Genomic DNA, 22,989 nt, shown 5'->3' with positions numbered 1-22,989 from the left:
AATAACCTGAACATGGAACCAGGAAAACTTGCTGGTAGGGAGATGTAAACACAGCTGCAGTATTTGATACTGGAGGTCAAGGGGAGCATCCTCGCTCACACCTTTTTCTGACACAATACCTGAACACATATAGAATTACTATGATTATTTTGTGTATTTGTATTAAGATGAGTGCAAAACTCTTAAATACAACATAGATCTGGTACAAGAGCACAAATACCTTTTAAAAGCTTGCTAAAGTCAAACTTGCTCTGGGTTACCAGATGTGGCACAACCTTCTGATATAGATACATGACCTGTAGAATAAGAGCCTTCAGACGGATAATCTCTTGAGCCTCAGCATCTGCTAGACAACAGAACATTGCTGTCACTCGCAGTCAAAAACACAGATATGAACATACAGTGAAATATTTTTTCAAATAGGCATACCTGTCTCTTGAGGATCCTTTTCTTTGGAAGTATTTTCTTTTTTTTCTTTCTGTGGTTCGCACTCATCCTTTTCCTTTTTTGTTAGTGATTGCCACTTTGACACAATGCTGGTCATATCTGGCAAAATCTATAGACAAAGCAGGAACAAAGAAAAATGATTGATCTTATTTTCTTTGTTAGCCCTCAAAACACGACAACTTTAATGTGTGGGTAGATGCTATTTAACCCTTGTGTTATCTTCAGGTCATTCTGACCCATCAGTCATTGTGACCCACCGTCATGTTGCGACGCATACAAAAACAAATTAAGCATTTTCTTTTACCCGTTGGGCTGTCTCAGACCCTCCACATTGCGACGGTTAAAATAAAATTATTTTTATTTGTTTTTGTGTTGGGTAAAATTGAGTAAACACAACGATGGTTCGTTATGAACCTTTAGGTCATGTGACCCGAAGGCAGCACAAGGGTTAATGCTCTAGTTAGGTCGTGGTCAGTAGGGTTGGGTAGCCTTCACATTTGAACCGCTTTTCCAGTACAGTGAATACAAAAGAATTTGGGCCACTATTACAGACGGAGGGTACTTTATAAGCCACGATAGAGTAGCTTGGCAAAGATTATTAATGAAGAACATTTTACATACCGGACATGAAAAACCCTACCAATCAAGAAATAAAAGGTACTGTATTTTACAACAAATTGTAAAATGAACGTCTCTTGCCATGAATTACTCTTAAGTCCTCTAGCAAACACAGTTCCCCTTCTAGAGATCATTTTCAGTGATGATCTAGCTGGTATGACATACAGGGCTCATGCCTTAACACTATGTTCCTTTCTGTGGGACCATGAAATAATCTCTTACATTCCCAAAAATATAGATGACTTCCAACATTGGCCGATTCTATTTTATTGGATGGGCTGGCCTTCCTATTTGGGGGTGTGTTCACAACATTTCCATGACACAAAGCAATCAATATACTCTTGTCCATAAACTACATGATTTGTTGACATAATTTACATAAAACCATGCAAATAACATTAAAATAAATACTAATTTTATTCCCCATCCTGTAACTGCCCCATGGACAGGTGAAATGTAGTGTATTTTTGTTAAACAGCTAGCAGTCATCAGTCCTTCTGACTATTACTCGTCTCATTTGGACACTCACTCGTTCGACTAAAATTCCTAATATATAGTAAAGAATGAATTGGAAATTTCAAATGTAGAGGCTGTGAACATGTAGCCTGGTCCTAACCAGATTCTCGTACATTGCATTTGTACAGAGAGTCTGGGCTCGCTCCATTGACAAGCTTTAACTTCCTTGAAGGTGGGTACTCTGTTGAAGTTTAAAACTATTGGGTCTGCCCAGAGCCACTCTGGATCTGCCATAACCAATCTCTAGCGTTCTCCTTAGCCAACTTTTTCACCACTAACAGAGCTAGCTGAAAAATCAAACGAACCCCGTGGGGATCAAAGATTGTTCTTGCTCCGGATTTAACTCCTGGATATTCGGCAGCGTTGCCACAACAGCCCAAATGGCTTAGCTCGCATGTTTCTCCGCCGCCATTACGGAACTACAACTCAAACTAGCGCACAACATCATCGTTCTCAGCCACTCCCTCTGTTTGCTGATTGGAGCGGTAAAAAGTTTACCGGAGACATCTGACCAATATACCTCAAGCCCAGACGCAGAACAGAAGCACAATAAAAATTGAGCGGATGTACGTAGGAGGGCAGAGCCAGGCTACTGAACATGTGTCTGCTTATTATAAGACAACATTGGTATATGATGTCCTGCGCAAAAATAACCTAGTGAACTCTTCCAAAAAATAATTTCACATGCTGTTGCAACAATTACCGACGTTAGAAAGACTACAACACCACACCGGATCTAGCTAGACCGGAAATAAAACAACAGGCACGCCACACACTTGTTTGGCTTGCGAGCCGGCTAAAGAGTAGTAGCAGAGCCCGTTTACGGATATTAGACATTCTCTGGTAGTAGGCTAACGTTTTTTTGAACGGATGGCGAGCGCGAGACGCCGAAATGGATGCCAATAAGATTCTGAAAGGAAAGTTTACTTTTAAAAAGTTGCCAAATGGTTCCATTGACAAGACCAAAGTGATCTGTGTGTTTTGTCGTTGTAAACTGAGTTATCATCGCAGCACGTCCAGTCTGAAATACCACTTGATGGCCAAGCACACAGCTGATGCGATTCATGCGAATTCTCCGCCCCCTCGTCAAAGCCAGGCGATTGCAATGTTGTTTTCAATAAAAAAATATTTGCACAAAGCAATCCAAACCACTTTTCCATGTTGATAAGAGCTTTAAAATTGAAAAAAAGAATGGGACAAAAAGAAATCAAGGGACATTTAGAACAGATAAAAATGTGCGATTAATTGATTAATCGCGAGTTAACTATGACATTAATGCGATTAAATATTTTAATAGTTTGACAACACTAATTTTTAAGCTTTTTTTTAAGTTACCTTGCTCAAGGCCTCCTTGTAAAGTTGTACAAAGTCATCCATTACGGCCGGTGTGTAGATATCAGAGGTCTCCCACACAGTCTTATCCAGGCAGTACTGTATGTTTTTATGGGCTCTCTTCAGAACGAAGGACACCATAGAGAGGGTCGTTTCCTGCACCACTGTGTTGGCTAACTGTTGGAGACATCCAAAGGGAAAGTCACAGCGTCTAATACGTTTTTGGTCATGTCACATACAGGTTGAGGTTTTACTTACATTGAGGCCCTGGGTGAAGAATGCTTTGCTACAAACTGGTGGGATGGATGTCACCATCACCATGGATAGCAGACGAGGAAGAGGGATGACTTCTCGAGTCTGGAAGGCTTTGGAAATCTCTGGTTGAGCCTCGTAGATCTTAAACACATATGGAGGTGATTTTATGACTTTGAATGTTCAATAAATAATAGTGACTACCTAGTCTTAATTCAAACAAATGGGCAACATTCACCATATTTAGTAGAGTCATGTTGTCCTGCCAAGCATTCTTGACACGGGGAGTGAAGGAATACTGACTTTCCTTAAAATATCGAGGAAGAATGTCAGGACTGACTTTTAGTGTCTTGGCCACAAGCTCTGCAACAAGCTCATCCTCTGTGGCTTTTTTTAGCCCCACCAAGAACTGCAGCAGAACAATGTTCCCAGCCCTAAAAACAGAGAACAACCTTGGCTCAACATGGAGAAGGAGTGGATGATGGGGGGGGGGGGGGGGGGGGGGGGTATTTAAGCAGATCCATTCCTTACCTGCCAATTATTCCAAAGCTGGGGTCATAGAAACTTATTCCATGTTTACGAGAGCAACACAAGTCAATGAGGAAATTGTGAACTATTTGGCGCACAACCATTTTCCCAGACTCTTGATTTCCTGCTTCCTGCAAATCATATACAAGTACACATATAAACAAGTGACTCTTTAGGCATATTATGAAGTGTAAGAGAAATTTTGTAGACATATAACCTTGCTCTCTCCTGTGCTTGCATCCACAATCCCATTCCATCTGTACAATGACGCTAAATTGGATAACACAGATGGGCTAAAGAAGCGCACTTTTTGTGTCTTGCTGATTGCCTTGTTCTGCACAACCTGCATCAAAAGATAACAGGATCAGTTAGTAACAACTCCAACTCATAGAAATCAAAAGTTTATGGCAATTTTAGTCACTAACTCTAGTCTGCAGAGTAGACAAGATCAGGTTGACAATGGATATCCTGTCCTCTTTCAGTCCAGAGTTTACAATATCCGGCAGGAAATCTGAGAAAAACAACAATATTACGATATCAATGAGAACATTTAAGTCCCAGAGGCCTGATTATAAATTAGAATATTAAAATGTGACTTAAATTGTACCCTTAATCTCTAGTAACTGTCCAATTGTTCCATTATCCCCAGATACCAAAAACGACAGGGCAAACTGTATAAAAGCCATTCGGACATCAGGTCTTCCCTGTATGGAGACATTAATTTAATCACTAGTAAAAACAGTATTTTAAATTCTTATTAAGTTAATGTATATCCTACATGACAAAGTACCCCACCGAGACTGAAAACATTAGGATCCAATAATTGTAAGTATCTAACCATCTTATCTCGTCTTCTAGCAAGTCCATTCAGGCTTTTGTTGAATTGAAAGTGCCGGAAAACCTCTCGGGCTGCGTCTGGGCCCTGAGACACCATGGCAGACAGGAAACAGAGGCACCGCCGAACAAACCTGTCATTGAGGGAAAACAAAATTTACATAAAAGAGGAGATATGTGCCACTTATCATTGATGTCTCTGAAGAATCCATACCTGTGGTTGCCTGAGTGAAGAGAGCTTTGTATGAGTTTCATGTGAGTAGACACTGTTTTCTTCACTATAGTATTGCCAACCATACTGAAGTGATTAAGATCACTGGCTGTTCTCAGTAGGATCATTTCCAAGGTCTGGAAGATAAGGATCATCTGTTGATAAAAATACAATATTTTAACAATGTGCTTATTTTGACCTAACTTGACCGTGACGACTAAAATTCAGGTTGTAGTTCACATACCTCATTCTCAGTGTGCTTTTCTCCCTCAAGTAAGTAAAAGATTTCTGAGCATTCCATTGAAATCTTTATGTACCCTTCAACAACATCGTACAGGTCAGGGCATGGCAGTTGTTTCGCTTTTAATATGAATGTCTCAAGACCTATACAAGAAGCAGGGGGGGGGGATTTTTCATGTCAATTTAGCAAGTATGCATGTTTATACCTAATGGTAGTTTTAGACATACCTGCTCCATGACATTTTTATAATGTAAAATAAATTATCAAGAATCAACGGATACAAAAGTTTTGTGGTTACATAAAAGCTACAGTATTGTAGGTACGAGTCAGGTAATACGCATGTAGCTTGCAAGCAACACTCTCACCAAACATTGCTTTTGCGGGCTCTCTCAGAAAGGCTTTAAAAACCGTTCCATTAAATTCGGATTCTTTTACTTTCTTTAATTGAATATTCGGCTCCTCTGAATCTTTGCTGGGTCGTTTTTTCGCCATGGTTTTTGTAGACGAAGTCGACAGTCAATGTTAAATGTACAGTGTGTTGGACCATCACACACGTGTTAGTTCTACTTCGGTTTTGGTCGGTAGACAACATCCAACTGCACACACTGCCACCTGCTGTGTTGGAGTCTGTGAGGCAGTCTTATGCACATTCCGTAGAGTTAGGCACATTCCCTTGGATGTTTTTTTTTTAATTATTATTTTATTATTATTACTACTATTGCAAAAGCACTCTCTTTTAAATAATAGACTATTTTTGCTAAACTCTACACATCAACTTGACACCAAATGACAAAATATTACACAAAACAAACAATTATTGTTGTCATGTTCACAACATTATCTCGATCTAGATGTGTAAGAAGTGTGTATTCCAATCATAGTCCTAACGGGAAACGGGAACACTGGAACCAAGTCAAACTAGAACCGAGTCAAATAGTGTATATTAATATAAATTATGTTAATAATAACATGTTTTGGCACATGCCTTACTTATTTTGAAGGCAAATTGGCTAAAGAGGCCAGTTTTTCACGGGCTACACGGTAACCTTGAGTAAAAAAACTTGAATCGGCAAATAATGTTGGCCTTTATTTTCAGTATTTCTGTCATTTATTTCATTCCCCTGGAATAACGAATAAACCAGGAAATCGCTCAAACGGGTTTTCTTCGCCACAATAACGATGGATGGCAGTAATGTCAGAGAATGTCTAATAAAGAGAGAACTCCCACTCTCGGGAAACTTCCGGGTTCTGAACTGGTTGCAGTTCCACTCAAGTTCCATATGAAGGCGCTAACGGTCGAGTGCAGAATGAATGGAGGTCTATGGAGCTATACCCCTCAAAATCCACTTTTCTCAGGATATAATTTTTTGTCTAGTAATTTGAATTCTGAAATCGAAAGGGGAGACAAAAAAAATACACACCACTGGGTGTTAGATTTTTTTTTAAGTCGCCTTTCTGTTCTAAAAAGCCTTTGAAAATGGCATTGACGTCATACACATCGTACGACCAGAGTTACTGCTTGACGACAAGCTCTGGTTACTTCCACTTTACTCTCGAGGCATGGACAACACAGCTGACAGGTTAGGCTCTCCCTGTCAATACACATGCTAGAAAGAGTTTTGGCTTGCTAATGTTGTTGCTAATGTTGCTAATGCTCTGACATTCTGGTTCTGCTTCGGATGCCATCAAGCGGGATTTCTGGTCTTAGTCAGTCCTTCACTAACCAATCAACATCCGTTAGCAGAATGCTAGCGTGTTATGGGCAACAACGACTTACCCTGTAAGAAATCGAAAGGACATAAGTACTCGTTCATTCAACTTTTGACCTGTAATCCATGTTGATCATGCAAAAACTATAATCAAATCTGAGATTTATCAACAACAATCAGGCGAAAGAGGCAAATTTAGCCGTTTAGCTCCATAGACTCCCATTCAACATGCACTCGACCGCGATCACTCCCAGTGGAACTCTGGTGGAACTGCAACAAAATTCGGTACAATGGGGATTAATAGGGAGTGGGCAGGCTCTCCTTAAACAGGCTCTGGTAATGTGCTGATTGTGCGGTAAACACACGAAGAAGAAACAACAGCGGAAGTACAGATGAGTGTGACCAGAGAATGTCCTTAAACAGGCTCTGGTGTGACGTTCTTTATTCTTAGATTCACACGTTGTATTCTTGTTGTGGTTGAATTTTATTAAGTTACGTTTTTTGATATATTGTTGCTATGAATTATAAACAGCTGTAGTTTAGCATGTAATCTATTGAAAATCTTCGAGGTTTTATGAAAACCAACTCAGAAAATGTTTTGCTTCACCATTACAGGTCCGCTGGAGAGGGTTGTCATCTTGTTTAATTGTTCAAGATCATAGGCTAGTGTGACGAGAGACTGTGGTGTAACGTTAGAGACTTAGGCTATCAGCTAACTTGTCCTTGGTTAACACATTAGTGATGATGCACTTTCAAAACGTTTTATACCTATAGACCCACCAAACTGTTCGGTCTTGGTCACCTTTCGATAACCATACCATTTTTACTAATTTGGTTTTGCCCGAGATTTGTATTTTATTCAATATGGGTAAGAAACGTCAAAAGGACAAAAGCCCCGTGGAGGACAATGATGTTGACCTGACAGGTAAAGTCAAAGTCCTTCTCTGGAGAGGTCAACTTTATTAGCAGAACTTTGTTTGAGTAGAAAAGTAATATAATGTTCTCTACCTCATGACAGCTCCAGTTTGCTGCCACATTAGGAAGGGCATAGACCGAAATATCCTCAAGAGACTTCCAAGAGATTTGTACTTGAACACCTGCCAGGACTGTAAAGATGAAGATTACACAACAGAAGTTCAGTTGGGGGACAGAGAGGATAGGGAAACTCCCACAATATGGATGTGCCTTAAATGTGGAAACAGAGTAAGCCCCTATTAGCCTAATAAACTGCATGGCAAAAACATGACAGAATAGTAACTATTCTATGTTTTACTCTTGAATTATTCAGCTATCAATGTATTGATCTTATAGGGGTGTGGACGAAACTCAGAAAACCAGCATGCTATAAAACACTATGAGAAGCCTCGCTCAGATCAACATTGTCTAGTGGTTAATTTGGAGATCTGGTGTGTTTGGTGAGTACAGATTGCACACTATTTTAGTCAATAAGGTGAATGTTAAGGAATTGGTTAGGCCAAGTGAATTACTAATGAAGTAATATGTACTGATCTTCCTTAGGTGTTACATCTGTGATGATGAAATCAAGTATTCTAGGACAGGGAATTTAGCTCAACTGGTGACCTGTGTTAAAAAGCAAGTTTCATCAAAACCGTGCAAGACATTGCCACAGAGAAGTAAATCCAAGTTTGCTACATTAACATCAGGTCTACTGCTCAACCAGGTTATAGTTATTGTGGTAACATGGCATACAACAAATGGAGCAAAGTGAACATCTTATTTGACTTTTGCAGAAGTAGAGTTGGGTGACAGCATGATGAAAGAAACACAAGAGATAAAGCAGCCAGGCACGGGCATGGAGAAAAACCAAGAGGATGAGGAGAACATATTCAAGCAGAAGAAAAATGTGAAGAAAGACAGTGGTATGAAAGGGCAGAGCCAGGGAGTTGCCAAAGACGGTAGTGTTGGATCAGTCAAGGGACTCAGTAACCTAGGAAACACATGTTTCTTTAATGCAGTTGTTCAGGTAAGGAATTTTGATGTATTCTTACTCAAATTTATTCACAAAGATTCACACATAAATAGCTAACATTTTGTCCGTTTCTGGTCTTGCAGAACCTTTCTCAGACACGGCTTTTGAGGCAAATCCTTAACAAGGTGGCAAAAGAGAAGATTGGTCTCACAATACCATGTGCTGTTTCATCTGATCTCGTGTGTTATACATATATTTGCATTTTATTCAGTGTCGGTTTGGTTAGTTTTGGAGTCATTAATTAATAAACATTATTGGTGTTGACATTGACATTTTTAGGACCCTATCCTGGTGCAATTGGAGCAACCGGGATCACTTACACTGGCCATGTGTGAATTTCTCCATGAGATCCAGTTGTCCAGGAAACAGGTTGTCACCCCAAGGGAACTGTTCACACAAGTTTGCAAAAAGTGAGCACATTCACATTTGTTTTGTCAATCTGCCTTGAAATTGACATCATCTGGAATTTTGCATCTTGTATGTTCTCCTCAATCCCCAGGGCAGGAAGATTTAAAGGATGTCAGCAGCAAGATAGCCATGAACTTCTGCGTTATATGCTGGATGGAATGAGAGCCGAGGAGATTAAAGTATGCTATCTGCATCTAAAGATAGACCTTGTTTTACTTTAACAATTCCCTATGAAGTCTAATAAGGTCACCTATGGCAATCACATTTTATACATTTGTTTCTAGAGAGTAAGTTCAGGAATATTGGCATCTTTAAAAAAAGCAGGGGATGTAGAATCATCAAAAACCCTGATTACGGGTAAGAACTTAATGAAGAACACAATTATTTCATCATTCTTGACATTTCCATGATGTATTCATTACAACCATTGTTGTTAAAGATTCCTTGACATGCCATATTTTGTGGATGTAAATCATAATATCCATACCACTAATGCATAATTATGGACTATAATTGTTTTTAGATTATGAAAGGAACGGATTTCCCAACAACGCCATTGACCAGGTGTTTGGAGGGGAAATGACGAGCACTATAATGTGTCAACAGTGTAAAACGGTGTGTATTGAAACTACTGAAAGATATCCATATAAGAATACATTTCTACCATAGATGTCATCTTTATTTAACACTAGAAGTAGCAAGCCATTTTTTGCTATGTATAGCGCCGTTAGGGGTCAAGTTGGACTGCAAGTCTACAGACAGGGACGTTGTTACTGACACGTAATTGTCGCTAGATGGCGCTTCTTGTATGAAACAAAAGGCAAGGTTGGAAAATGAACTTGCCTTTGTCCATTTGTCATCCATTTCCGTGTTGTTAGTTGTTAATTATTTCAAAATTCAAGATATTTATTGTCATGTAGAAGGTTGAACAATGTTAGTCCGTACAATGATATTCTTATAGCGCAATGTCCTCCTTCCACATAATTAAAATAAAGAAAACACTAAAAAGAGAGAACAAATATACAGTCAGAATAAAATATATTTAAACAAGGCACATAAATGAAATTACAATTTCCTGAGTGTTTAAATTGTGAGGTTTGCAAATATAGATATAAGTCATAGTTCAGTGTGTCTGTGTATGCTTGTGTGTAGTGGGGCTGTTTTCGTTATGTAGTGGGGGGATGGGGAAGTGCCTTGTGAGGGAGCTGTTAATCAGCCTGACGGCCTGCGGGTAGAAACAGCTTGTTACTCTCTTTGTTCTGGATTTCAGAGTCCTGTAATGTCTGCCTGATGGCAGCAGCGAGAAGAGTCTGTGTATGCTTGTGTGTTCTGTCCTTGAAAATATTGTGGGCTCGCCTGGTGACCCTGGTGGAATAAATGTCCTGTAGTGAGGGGAAGGCTGCTCCTGACATGAACTGTGCTGTTTTGATCACACGCTGGAGTGCCTTCCTGTCCTGGGCAGTGCAGTATCCATACAACACTATGATTGATGTGGTAAGGACGCTCTCGACCGTGCCTCTGTAAAAGTTGCTGAGAATTTTGTTTGGCATGCCAAATAGCCTTCTCAGGAAGTACAGCCTCTGCTGGGCCTTTTTCATGATCCGGAGTGTGTTGTGAAACCAGGTGAGGTCCTCGCTGATGTGTGTTCCAAGGAATTTAAAGGTTTTCACCCTTTCCACCTCGGTCTCACCCATGTACAGTGGTGTCTGCTGCACCTTCTTCCTCCTTGGGTCGATAATCATCTCCTTGGTCTTGTTTGTGTTCAGGGAGAGATTATTATTTTGACACCAGGCCACAAGTTCCTCCACCTTTCTTCTGTACGATGTCTCAGCCCCACCAGTGATCATTCCAATGACCGTAGTGTCATCTTCAAACTTTTTGATGATGGTGTTTGATGATGGTGTTTTCCTGGGAGGCCAAACAGTGAAGAGGGTATACAGCAGGGGACTCAGTACACAGCCCTGGGGGGTCCCTGTGCTCACATTTCTTGTATTGGAAGTGCGGTTGGGGTCTGCCTGATAAGACGTTCAGCCCCCAGTTGCAGAGGTCTGGTGTCAGACACAGAGTGTGGAGTTTTACTGAAAGTTTGTGTGGGATAACTGTATTGAAGGCTGAGGTGAAGTGTATGAAGGGGAGTCTTGCATAGGTGTCATTGCCCTCTAAGTGCGTGAGGGTTGTGTGGATGACAATGTTCACTGCATCGTCAGTGGACCGGTTCTGGCGATACGCAAACTGCAGCCGGTCTACGGTGTTGGGGTGCCTTTTTGATGAGGGTCATGACTATCCTCTCGAAACACTTCATCACAATTGGGGTGAGTGCAACGGGGCAATAGTCATTTAGGCAGGTCACAATGTTTTTCTTTTGGAGGGGCACGATGGTTGTGGACTTGAAGCAGGTGGGCACATGAGCTAGTGCTAGTGACAGATTGTAAATGTCAGCAAGCACATCAGCCAGTTCTGATGAACAGGCCCTGAGGGCACATGTTATCTGGGCCAGATGCCTTCCGTGGGTTTGTTCTCCTCACAACTGTATGCACCTCTGCTGTTGTTACAGTGAATGGTGAGTCTGGCCTTCTTGTAATCCTCAGCGTTGTCTGAGGCAAATGCAGTGAAGTGGGCACATAGCATGGACTGACCTTCACAGTTAATCCAGGGTTTTTGGTTCGGGTGAGTCAGATGGCTGAGCGGTGAGGGAGTCGGGCTAGTAATCAGAAGGTTGCCGGATCGATTCCCCGCCGCGCAACATGATGTTGTGTCCTTGGGCAAGGCACTTCACCCTACTTGCCTCGGGGGAATGTCTCTGTACTTACTGTAAGTCGCTCTGGATAAGAGCGTCTGCCAAAATGACTAAATGTAAATGTAAATGGGTAAGTCCAGCAGCGCTTTGTGGGCACAATGTTCTCCACACGTACTGATGTAGCCCGTTACACTGGACGCATATTCCTCTAGGTCCACTGTAGAGTTTTCCTTCAAAGCTGCAGTTCTAAACATGCCCCAGTCTGTACTCCCAAAGCAGTCCTGAAGCACCAGTTCAGTTTCTTCATTCCACACTTAACAGTTTACTTACTGGGGCTGCTTGCTTGAGGCGTTGTCTGTACACTGAGATGTGGTCGGACTGTTCAAAGTGTGGCCTGGGCGCAGCCCTGTAGGCTCCCTTCACGTTGCTGTAAACATGATCCAGAGTGTTATTTTCCCTTGTCGTAAAATTCACGTGTTGATGGTATTTCGGGAGGACACTCTTAAGGTTACGATGGTTGAAATCACCGACTCCAGCAATCAGCGTCCGGGTGTCCAGTCTTGTGTTTACAGATGACGTCATGCAGCAGCCCCAGTGCAGTAGCGGAGTCCGCTCTTGGTGGGATGTAAACAGCCAGTATAAACACTGCACTGTACTCTCTTGGCAGGTAGAAGGGTTTGCATTTCACCATCAGCAGTTCAATACTGGCCGAGCAGTGTCTTTCAACCACCTGTACGTCCGAGCCCCATCTGTTGTTCACATAGACACAGACGCCGCCGCCTCTCATCTTTCCCGAGGCTGCTGTACTGTACCGTCCCCATGGTAGACTGTGTGTTGCAAGCTGGATGGCCAAGTCGGGAATGCTGTCCGAAAGCTAGGTTTACGTGAAAATAAGAGCACAGCATTTTCTCAGTTCACGCTGGATTGTAATCTTGGTTCTCAGCTCATCCATCTTGTGTTCAAGAGAGCGTACATTAGCTAGCAGCAGGCTAGGTACTGGTGGTCGAGTAGCCCTAGCTTTTAGCCTAGCATGTAGCCCCCCTCTTTTTCCGCAACGCCGCCTTGTCCGCTATCTCCATCGGCTGCGCTGGTCATCTACAGCCGGTGCTGTTGGGCCTTCCCCGCTGTGTTTGGCTGGATCTCGACGTAGCAGGAAGTCGAAGTCCTTCAGGCTATAAGTGAGCTTATACTCAAGATTAGCCCCACCGGTTTCACCTTTGCAGCATGGTGGGAGTGGGACTCCTCAGACGTTAGTGATCGGTGACTCCATCACTCGTAACATTAGATTGGAGGGACCAGCGACAGTTTACTGTGTACCTGGGGCCAGAGCTACCGACATAGAAGCTAATCTTAGGGTGCTGGCTAGCACTAGGGCTAAGGCAAATGCCCAAGCTAAGGCACATGGCGCACGCACTGACGATAGGTATGAGAATATTGTCATTCATGTCGGCACCAATGATGTTAGGCTGAGGCAGTCATGGAGTTGAATACACCTAATGTCTGATCACGAGATGTTCCCTGCACCACGCAGCTTAGGCCCCGTCCACACTAGCCCGAGAAAATTTAAAAACGCATACATATGTAATTGCCGGTAGTAAGTCGAACTTGTTTCCAGTGAGGGTTGGACTCCGCCAGGGCTGCCCTAGGTCACCGATTCTGTTCATTACCTATATGAACAGAATTTCTAGGCGCAGCCACGGTGTTGAGAGGGTCCGGTTTGGTGACCTCAGGATCGGGTCGCTGCTTTTTGCGGATGATGTGGTCCTGTTGGCTTCATCGGGCCGTGACCTTCAGCTCTCACTGGAGCGGTTCGCAACCGAATGTGAAGCGGCTGGGATGCGAATCAGCACCTCCAAATCTGAGGCCATGGTAATCGACCGGAAAAGGGTGGAGTGCCATCTCCGGGTCGGGGAGGAGATCCTGAACCAAGCAGAGGAGTTCAAGTATCTCGGGGTCTTGTTCACGAGTGAGGGAAGAATGGAGCGCGAGGTCGACAGGCGGATCGGTGCGGCGTCCGCAGTAATGCGGGCTCTGCATCGTTCCGTTGTAGTGAAGGAGCAGAGTCGAAAGGCGAAGCTCTCTATTTACCAGTCGATCTACGTTCCTACCCTCACCTATGGTCACGAATTATGGGTAGTGACCGAAAGAACGAGATCGCGAATACAAGCGGCCGAAATGAGCTTTCTCCGCAGGGTGTCCGGGCTCTCCCTTAGAGATAGGGTGAGAAGCTCGGTCATCCGGGAGGGGCTCAGAGTAGAACCGCTGCTCCTCCGCGTCAAGAGGAGCCAGCTGAGGTGGCTCGGGCATCTGATTAGGATGCCTCCTGGACGCCTCCCTGGTGAGGTGTTCCGGGCACGTCCCACTGGAAAGAGGCCCCGGGGAAGACCCAGGACACGCTGGAGGGACTGGGTCTCTCGGCTGGCCTGGGAACGCCTCGGGGTCCCCCAGGAAGAGCTGGTGGAAGTGGCCGGGGAGAGGGAAGTCTGGGCCTCCATGCTTAGGTCCCTGCCCCCGCGACCCGATCCCCGGACAAGCGGCAGATGACGGACGGACATATGTAATACATATTGTACATATGCAATATTTCAGGTAGATACGCGCTACTCCTACGTAGTAGGCGAGTGTTGTACTCTGTGTGCCTGAACGATAGGGGGACAAGGTAGAGAAGACGGTTTAAACCAAACATAGAGCGGCGATTCTGGGTGAGACCTGGCTGAACAGCTAGCTGGTGGGACAATTTTAAAACACCAAATATCATTGCCAGAGAAGTATGTAAACAGGGCACCGTGGCGGGAGGCAGGGGCAGGAGTGGCGTAATCATGACAAAGATTGTCATTTACCCGTGTTAGTGTGGACGGCAAACATTTGGAAAACGATATGAAAACGCTAGTGTGGACGGAGATCGTTTTTTATTGATTGTATATTTTGAGTTTTATTTTTATTCACATCCATTTTGCAGGTACAATGCATTGTGACAATCAAATTTGATTAGGTTAAAATCAACAAATAATCGTGATAATTAATCGTGATATCAATATTGATCAAAATAATCGTGATTATCATTTTGGCCATAATCGTGCAGCCCTAAATTCCACCCTGTATCAAAAGACTGCTCTCAAAAGTCAGGTGGCTGCGCGGTGGGGAATCGTGCTAGTAATCTGAAGGTCGCCAGTTCGATTCCCGGCTGAGCCAAATGACGTTGTGTCCTTGGGCAAGGCACTTCACCCTACTTGCCTCGGGGGAATGTCCCTGTACTTACTGTAAGTCGCTCTGGATAAGTGCGTCTGCTAAATGACCAAATGTAAATGTAAAGCAGGCCCAAATAGCTCACTAAAATCCCCCAATGCTCCATTCACACAGTTGTTTTTACATGTGTTATTCACACACTAATAAAATTGTATCTGAATAGTTATAGAAAATAAATAGAAACGTATGACATGTTTAATTTGAGAAGTTATTAATGTTTTTGTTTTGATCTCAGAGCACCTTGCTGTTACATTTGAAAGAAAACAGGCCCTTTAAAGGTTATTTTTGTTTCAGGTGTCATTTGTCACAGAGATGTTCCTGGATCTTTCTCTTCCAGTCTCAGATGAGGTAAGGCTTTTCTCAGGTTTGCTTAGTTACTTACATAAGCTTGACAGCATACTAAGAAACCATGAATTAAAATATAATTTGTGTTTTGCTTGTCATTAAATGAATATGGGGATTAATGGGGATCATAATTTCAACAGGCTTACAAGACTCACAGTAAAAATCCCCCAAAGAGCAGTGAGGGAAGCCAGGAGGGCAGAGACAGTTCTATGCGGCTGGCCAATGGGATTGACATGTCCACTGACGCTGGCAGCAAGTACCAGCAGAGGAAAGCCAAGAAGCAGGCTAAAAAACAAGCAAAGGTATAGCTGTGGCTTTTGCAGGCCAAGCAGTGAAGCTACGAAGCCACCTATTGTGTTTCTAGCTTTTCTTATTATTTGGTGCCAAGCAGCGATGCCACCTATTGTGTTTCTACCTTTTGTTATTATTGGGAGCCAAGCTGCAAAGCTAGCTATTGTGTTTTTGGGTAAATCTTGGTAATCAGAATTACATTATTTATGTAGCACTGGGTAGATTACAGACAGCTGGAAATGGACACCAGGGGCACTTTCGTCCCCTACAAAATGAAGCAAAATGTTTATCTAAACAAATAAAAACACCACCAGCATTGCAACCAGCGGTATCCTAGTGTGGGGGAAAGTCGCAGGGCCCCCATTGGGGGAGGCCCCCAAAACACTTTCTAAAAAATTTGAGAAATGAACAAACCAAATTTGAGAAACTTAACCAGAATGGAGGGGGGAGTTTCAATCTCTTCATAAGGCTCAACATTCTTAGCAGCGCACCTGATTGCAACTATGGAAGCTGCACGCTGCCTTTTTAACACAATGGGGTCTATAGACACGTCTCAAAAATGTTAACTTAAAAGACTATTTCACACACTGACCTATTATTAAGTAAGCCAAGTATCAAAGCTGTTCAAAGTTGGCGTTCCATCGGTTTCTATGGAAACTTCCAAGAAGTGGACAGCACCATGTTGAACTTCCAGCCCGTTCAGACCTGCGCAGTAGAGTGGCTCACCATGCTTCTTGCTCAGAGGCCTGTGCACTCTCGCAGCGAGCTGCACACATCATCCTTTGCGACCGTAACACTGTGTCTACTACAGGAAAGCAAATTAAGCGATGCAAAGCTTTACCATTCATTTTCACTAAAGCTTTGCAAAACGTTTGCGTGGTCCAATGTGGAATTGACAAGTGAAGCAAAACAAGCAAACAAACAAAAATAGATTTGGAGGCACGGCACAGTTTTGAAGATATTGTCGGCGTTCCAGGTGTATTTTTTGTAGTTTTAAATTCAGTCTTGTCAAATCACATAACTTTATTCTGTGCTAACTAGCTAGTCTGTGTTATTTTCACACACTCGGGATAGATACTAGACTAGTAGTTAATGTAGTGATATATTTTCAGAGATTTTGAGGAATATAATAAAGTTTCAACACGTCAACATGTATGTCTGATAACCATACCCCATCTGAACCAACAAAGTCCAACTGTTGTAGGCTAATGTTCAGCACTGTTAGCCTTGGTGAAATCATCAGTAAAGTAAAACAGTCAAGAGAAGATACTAGCTTTCCTGAGAATATTACTAGCTGCGATGTAGAACTTTGCCATGAGTGATCTTTCTTCACTACCTAACCGGAAAGTTGTCTCACTCTTGTACAAACTGTTCCAGTTCCCCCAGCGTGGAAGGGTGTCTTTAGCCTGGCTGCCAGCCCAACTTCTCCCCGCCCAAAAGAAATTTGTTCGGGAAATTGGGTCTGGAGGGTCTCGTATTGGGGACCAACTACAGAAAACCAGAATCTGGGCGAACCAATGAAATTGCCAGGGCGGCCTTTATACGATGATGGACAGATGATCAACAGTAACGTAATCACCCACGTCACAAAAGAGCGCTTAAATTGAATTCGTTTTGAACAAACATGGCTACCTCTGGAGATCTGGGATGTTGTGATTCTGCCATCGAGTCTGTTTTAGAAGACATCGACAACGCATTAATTTTGAAAGAGGAACAGAGAGACGCAATCAAGGCATTTGTCGATGGAAAATATGTTTTTGCCGTCCTTCCTACGGGATTCGGTAAAAGTTTAATTTATCAGCTGGCCCCGATGGAGTTGTAATCCTAAACGGAGAACTTCGTATATGCATTGCCCTTTATTGTTTCGCTCAAAAAGGTTGACCGTGTGAACAAGTACTCTCCCTACCCTTAAATAAATTTTACAACACCGGCAAAAATCGTTTGTATTCATTCTTCAAGCATACTTCAAGTCTGTAGTTCTGTTGACAACAACGATGCGGTGCTTAACATACGTCACATACTCTGTTGCTCTGATTGGTTGTAGATCTATCCAATTGAGCGAAGAGGCATTTGTTTTCCAGGCTCGTTTGAAACACGCCCTGTAGTGAAAGCCCAACGGAGAGTTCTCAGACTCATATTCTGACTAGAATTATGAGTATGACAACATCAGGCTAGGGTGCCTTCACCCATTTAGGATTTTAGTCTGGACTCTGTAGAACACAACCACCATTTTGTCTTTAACAATTCTTTAGTGTTTTTAGAAGTATGTATAAGGTTCACTCAATCAATTATTCATGTCATTCAATGGATGGAGATTTGTGCAAAAAAAATACTTAGGTCATGATCAGATTTTCTTATGCCATCTCTCTAGTTGTAAGTTGCGTTGGATCAAAGCGTTTGGTAAATAAATACAATGTACATTTAAAGTCACAACATGTATGATTTTTTCCAGTACAAAAAGAACCATTTTGTCCCCTAAAACAAGGTGTATACGCTGATAAGGCCCTCTGAGAGCTGTTTGGCAACATAGAAACATATACATAGAAAAGCTCAGTTTCGAAGGAATGTAAATTTCAAATTTTTAAGGATGACCCGCTACTTTCCAGCCAATTATAATGTAATGTCATGAAGACATTCCAGGTACCCAGTGTTGGAGGCAGCTAAGCAACTATTCCACATTACTAAATTTCCACGTGTTATACTGTAGGGAAGATTTTATTTTCTGTACTTTGCCCAAAAACCTCAAATGTCTTCTCAACACACCACAAGTCTCTCTGAAGAATTTTTGGCTTGTTCATATTTTCTACCAAACTTGAGTCAGATGTTTGAGAACTTTTCTCTCAGCAGTTGCGTCCTCCAATTTTGTATGTTGAATAATATTGTCTAGACCATTTTAGGATGTCTTTAACTTTTCCCCCCCACTGCAAACCAGAAATGCATACTTGTGTATACTACATAACCAGCTCGTTTACATTTTAGAAGCTCTAAGAATTGTGCACAACGTTTTTTTTTCTTTCTTTCTTGATGAAGCTGTTGCATACACATTTGATATAAGAATCAGAATCAGCTTTAATCGCAATGTAAGTTTTACTATGGCAGGAAGGTGCACACAATAAACATATTCGTATCTTAAATATAAAAAATTGAGATTGTACAATAGTCTAAATAACATTTCTAAACAACATGATGTGATACAATATTCACCGCTTTAATTACAGTATTGCATTCCACAGAATCCGAGGAGGCAGCAAGATTTTGAAGGGAAGCTCAAGCCAAACAGTCTAACTGATCAGGAGACTGCAGTGAGTACACAGTCAAACAATGCTGACAATGAGAGTGTGGAAATTGTAAAGAGTGGGACCCTAACAGATGAGCCAAAAAGTAAGGATCAACCAGCAAAGACAGATCTTCAGGGAAAAGATCTAGAGTACAAGCTAGAAGAGGAGGAAGACTCAGTGGTTGACTATGAAACTTCCCCCACATCTGTGGTCAGCAACCATAACACTGCCTTGTCAGAGGACCAAAACACAGGAAAACAGGAAAGTTTGTTAGATGACCAACTGGCCCAGGTTAAACAAGGTGGTGAAGATGTTGATCCATCTAAAAGTGTTAAAGGGGAGGAACAGCTGGCCAAATACCTGGAGAACATGTCTCTCAACAATTCTGAAGATGGTGAGGTGGACATGGAGAGTGCTACGGCTAAACAGTTCACAGTGGTAAACCATGACCCAGATCTAGCCTTCCAAACTCTAGCCTCAAGGATGGCACTAAAAAAGCAAGATTGTTCTGTCCAGTCCTGCCTCTTTCAGTTCACAGAAGTGGAACACTTGACTGAAAACAACAGTTTGCTCTGCATTGCATGCACCAGGACAACCAGACAACTAAGCAACAAAATCTCAGAAGGTTAGATTAATTTGATCAGTTCTTTTTTGTAATGGGTGTTGTCATGGGTGTTTAAGTGTGTGTACATTTTTTTCTATGGGATGGATTGTGTATGTAATAAATAAATCAAATTGGGCACTGATCAGTAAATCAATGCATGGGTGTAATCGGTCTTGTGCTTTGTCTAGGATCCAAGAATAAAGTTTACACAGATGCCTTGAAGCAAATACTGATCTCCTCTCCACCGCCAGTACTTACTTTACACTTAAAGAGGTTTCAACAGGTAAATATTAATTGTTATGTCTTCTATGCAATTATATTTAGCATAAGCAACTGTTCGTCACACAGCAAACTTTAGTCTTAAAGACTTAAAGATTTTGAACATTTATAGGGTGACTACATTTTCAACCCCCCAAAGCAGTACCAGTTTGTACGTTCACATAAGCGCCTAAGCACGCACCATAGGGGATTCACCAAGCACGATCAAAAATGTTCTCTTCCACTGTGTGCAGGACGCAGCAAGGAGTAAGCATTCTGGCGGGCTTTAGGAAAGACCGACTTTATATTCAGCATTACAGCTAACAGTTATCGTACTGACAGATTCTGCAACAGCCTTTACATAAAACAATCGAGATTGATTGATTTATCTGTATGTGTGTCAATGTTGAATTCTGACTTAAAGTGCATTGTTCATGTTTTTTGATTGGATTATGTAACAATGAGCGAGACAAAACATGATCAACATCTATGTTAGGGCTGTCCCTGACTAAGATTTTCTTTGGTCGACCAAGACTCGACTGAACACTTCTGAAAAATGACTACCGTTTTCTTTTTCGGAAATAAAACTGGATTGTACCCCGATTTTACAGTTTTTTTGTGGTTGTACGGCTTATATTTCAAAGGGGCATACAGCCCGGTCTAACATCAGTGTAGAATTGTAGTTGTAATTGTTATGTCTGAGCTAATACAAAGAAAAATGGCTACTGTGCTTGTGGACTATTGAAATAAAAACGGCACTAAAAAAGAAGGCAATATTCATAGCATTGAGTTGCACTACAGGCAACAGTGTTAAGCTGAGCTGAGAGCGAGATCAGTGATGAAGCACTATCTGTGAAGTTGAAAGGTTGTGCTTTTCTCTGATAAATAGTTTGTGAAAATGAAATAGTCTTCTATCTGACCAATCAACTATCTAACCATCAATCTAAAATCTGCATTAAAGACAGTTGCTGGCTACATAATGTATCAGAGCACTGGTGATTTGTTTAAAAGAGTGAGAAATTGCTTGAATGATGTGCCTAAGTGACTAGATGATGTGAAGGTTGAACAAGTACTTTTGAGAATGTAAATTATAATATTTGATCGCAAAAAAAAGAATGTAAATTGTGATCTGTCAAATTTAGATACCAAACCTCTGAGAAAAACTGTAATTACCAGCTTAATCGCAGGCACTGTGCACTAAACAATAATGCACAAGCTAGCTATAATTCCAGTAATCTGTGTGTGTCTCACCGACATCTTTATCACCAACTGCATCACGGGCGCTGTGCATTAGTAAAAACAATAATTCACAAATAACAGTTGCATAGCTGGCATTGATAATTGACATCTTGTTTGTTTTGTGTGTAGATTTTCTGTTGTCAATTCCGTTGTTAAATGTGCTCAATATTTTCTTGTTCTTTAACAAGTAAGTTATTTGCTTATAGTTATAGTTTATAGCTGCTGGGTTAAGTTACCTTGCATTATACTCGTAGAAATGCTACAACCATGCTAGTGTTGCCATACTAAAGTGTTTGTCACACAGTTTGTCTATTGGAAAATATTCAATTGGAATATTTGAATCACAAATGTGCGACGTTACGCTGTGGCGCCCCCTTTTAAACGGTCACATGTTTGTGATGCTACTCCTTAAAGGGTTAATGTTTGAAGTCTTGGGGTTTGCTGTTTAGATTGTAAGTACATGTGTTTAACTTTCTAGGTTCCCACAATATGATTCATACATAAGATTACTAATCATCTTGTCCCATTCCAGGTTGGCTACAGTGTATGTAAACTGAACCGCCATGTCAACTTCCCTCAGATTCTGGATTTAGCACCTTTTTGTTCCGTAAACTGCAAGGTAAAACGTCATACATATTGTAGTATTGAGAAATAAAACAATAGGGTAGTGCTGTGTGGTAACCAGTTATTTGTGTTCTTTCAGGGTGTGACAGAGGGAGACACACAAGTGCTTTACAGTCTCTATGGCATTGTGGAGCACAGCGGAACAATGAGATCAGGCCATTACACGGCTTATGTTAAAACACAACTTAATTGCTCTTTAGACCCACATAATGGAGTGGCTGACCAAGGTAGGGTTACATGCTACTAATAAGACGGCAGGCCAGTCCTTGAAAATGGACACATATACATGTATATATTTCATGATGCAGAATTCAGACTTCATTTATATGGCTTCTTATGAATGCTTTGTTCTCCGTCCTTCAGGGGAAGCTGGTACGTGTAGAGGATCATGGTTCCATGTCAGTGACAGCAGTGTGAAACATGTGATGGAGAGCAAAGTGCAAAGTTCCCAAGCCTACATCCTTTTCTATGAAAGATTGTTATAGTTCTTCCACAGAACTGTGGGAGATATACAAGGACAGACTAAGGGCCAACCTCAGTATGAGCGATGCATTTACTGTATTGTGTCAGAATGAATTAAGTGTAGAGTGAATGGTTGATAAGTGGTGCAGTTTGTTTTCAAATTCATATAGAAACGGCTTACGAGTGTGTTTAAGCTCCCTTTGATTGACAGGCTCCAGTTGACTACTGTTGGGTGGGTGATACATGCCCATCAAGCTGCAGTAGGATAATGACCATGTGAGTTGCTAAGAATTTGGTGGTTTTGAGCAGAAGAAAATTATGGACAAAAAACAGGGAACTTTAATAAATATTTGAATATAATTGGATGTGCAATTTACAAGATGTCAATATGAAATTAAAGTTTCCAAAGACAATGTTAGTTTTTATTTACATTTATTCATTTAGCAGACGATTTTATCCAAAGCGACTTCCAAAAGAGAGCTTTACAAAAGTGCATAGGTCACTGATCATAACAACGAGATAGCCCCAAACATTGCGGGTAACCAAAACATGAAACATACATCGTGAAAAAAACGAAGTGCCAGAAGAACCATAAGAGCATGTTAAACATGTTACAATTTAACAACATGAACCTCAAAAATTGCAAGAGTGTACCTGTAGAAACAGTAAATATTTCACAGCGAGTACAATAATTTTAAATCAGTTACAACTAACCAACAAGGGCCGGGTTTCCCAGATTCGTTAAGAAGCTCTTAAGGCTGAGAGCTTCTTAGGAGCGTTTTAAAGCGTTCTTAGAACACTCCTAAGACGCTCTGAGCG

The 22,989-nt window shown here is 41.7% G+C and overlaps 2 protein-coding genes across 6 annotated transcripts in view; one reads left to right on the top strand and one right to left on the bottom strand.

Annotated features, from left to right (window-relative positions):
• urb1 (URB1 ribosome biogenesis homolog) overlaps window positions 1-5,584 on the bottom strand; it is a 60,021-nt gene extending 54,437 nt beyond the window's left edge. Inside the window, exons 1-14 of one of the 2 annotated variants that reach the window (XM_047017782.1) lie at window positions 5,345-5,584; window positions 4,983-5,122; window positions 4,742-4,893; window positions 4,532-4,661; window positions 4,301-4,397; window positions 4,119-4,204; window positions 3,911-4,036; window positions 3,697-3,824; window positions 3,404-3,599; window positions 3,172-3,309; window positions 2,917-3,090; window positions 430-556; window positions 221-346; window positions 7-119 (exon numbers count right to left, since the gene is read on the bottom strand). In XM_047017782.1, coding sequence (XP_046873738.1) covers window positions 7-119; window positions 221-346; window positions 430-556; window positions 2,917-3,090; window positions 3,172-3,309; window positions 3,404-3,599; window positions 3,697-3,824; window positions 3,911-4,036; window positions 4,119-4,204; window positions 4,301-4,397; window positions 4,532-4,661; window positions 4,742-4,893; window positions 4,983-5,122; window positions 5,345-5,471 — 1,860 coding nt within the window. In that variant the 5' untranslated portion in view covers window positions 5,472-5,584. The remainder of the gene's footprint in view (window positions 1-6; window positions 120-220; window positions 347-429; window positions 557-2,916; window positions 3,091-3,171; window positions 3,310-3,403; window positions 3,600-3,696; window positions 3,825-3,910; window positions 4,037-4,118; window positions 4,205-4,300; window positions 4,398-4,531; window positions 4,662-4,741; window positions 4,894-4,982; window positions 5,123-5,344) is intronic. The other variant, XM_047017783.1, reaches the window with a different exon arrangement.
• A 1,449-nt stretch (window positions 5,585-7,033) lies between these two features.
• Window positions 7,034-22,583, top strand: usp16 (ubiquitin specific peptidase 16). 4 transcript variants are annotated; one of them, XM_047017785.1, is made up of 18 exons: window positions 7,034-7,117; window positions 7,304-7,613; window positions 7,707-7,891; window positions 8,000-8,103; window positions 8,207-8,322; window positions 8,440-8,672; window positions 8,762-8,857; window positions 8,958-9,088; window positions 9,178-9,265; window positions 9,371-9,443; window positions 9,610-9,701; window positions 15,364-15,417; window positions 15,555-15,716; window positions 18,939-19,608; window positions 19,776-19,870; window positions 21,617-21,703; window positions 21,788-21,935; window positions 22,072-22,583. In XM_047017785.1, the coding sequence occupies exons 2-18, from the start codon at window positions 7,553-7,555 to the stop codon at window positions 22,191-22,193; spliced, it is 2,517 nt and encodes an 838-aa protein (XP_046873741.1). In that variant the 5' UTR covers window positions 7,034-7,117; window positions 7,304-7,552; the 3' UTR covers window positions 22,194-22,583. The 4 variants fall into 4 exon arrangements, with proteins under 4 accessions (XP_046873741.1, XP_046873742.1, XP_046873740.1 ...); XM_047017786.1 differs by having other exon boundaries at window positions 7,036-7,613; window positions 8,762-8,803; XM_047017784.1 differs by having other exon boundaries at window positions 7,036-7,613.
• Window positions 22,584-22,989: the final 406 nt, after the last annotated feature.

The sequence above is a fragment of the Hypomesus transpacificus genome, unplaced genomic scaffold (assembly GCF_021917145.1).
Source record: "Hypomesus transpacificus isolate Combined female unplaced genomic scaffold, fHypTra1 scaffold_65, whole genome shotgun sequence".
Lineage (NCBI taxonomy): Eukaryota > Metazoa > Chordata > Actinopteri > Osmeriformes > Osmeridae > Hypomesus > Hypomesus transpacificus.
This window is presented reverse-complemented; position numbering and strand designations above follow the sequence as displayed.

What these genes read in the sequence shown, in the direction of transcription:
- usp16 (XM_047017785.1), top strand. Translation starts at nt 7,553, where the DNA reads ATGGGTAAGAAACGTCAAAAGGACAAAAGCCCCGTGGAGGACAATGAT. An exon ending in TTGGAGATCTGGTGTGTTTG is followed by an intron (nt 8,104 to 8,206) that starts GTGAGTACAGAT and finishes GATCTTCCTTAG; the next exon opens with GTGTTACATCTGTGATGATG. An exon ending in ACTTAAAGAGGTTTCAACAG is followed by an intron (nt 19,871 to 21,616) that starts GTAAATATTAAT and finishes GTCCCATTCCAG; the next exon opens with GTTGGCTACAGTGTATGTAA.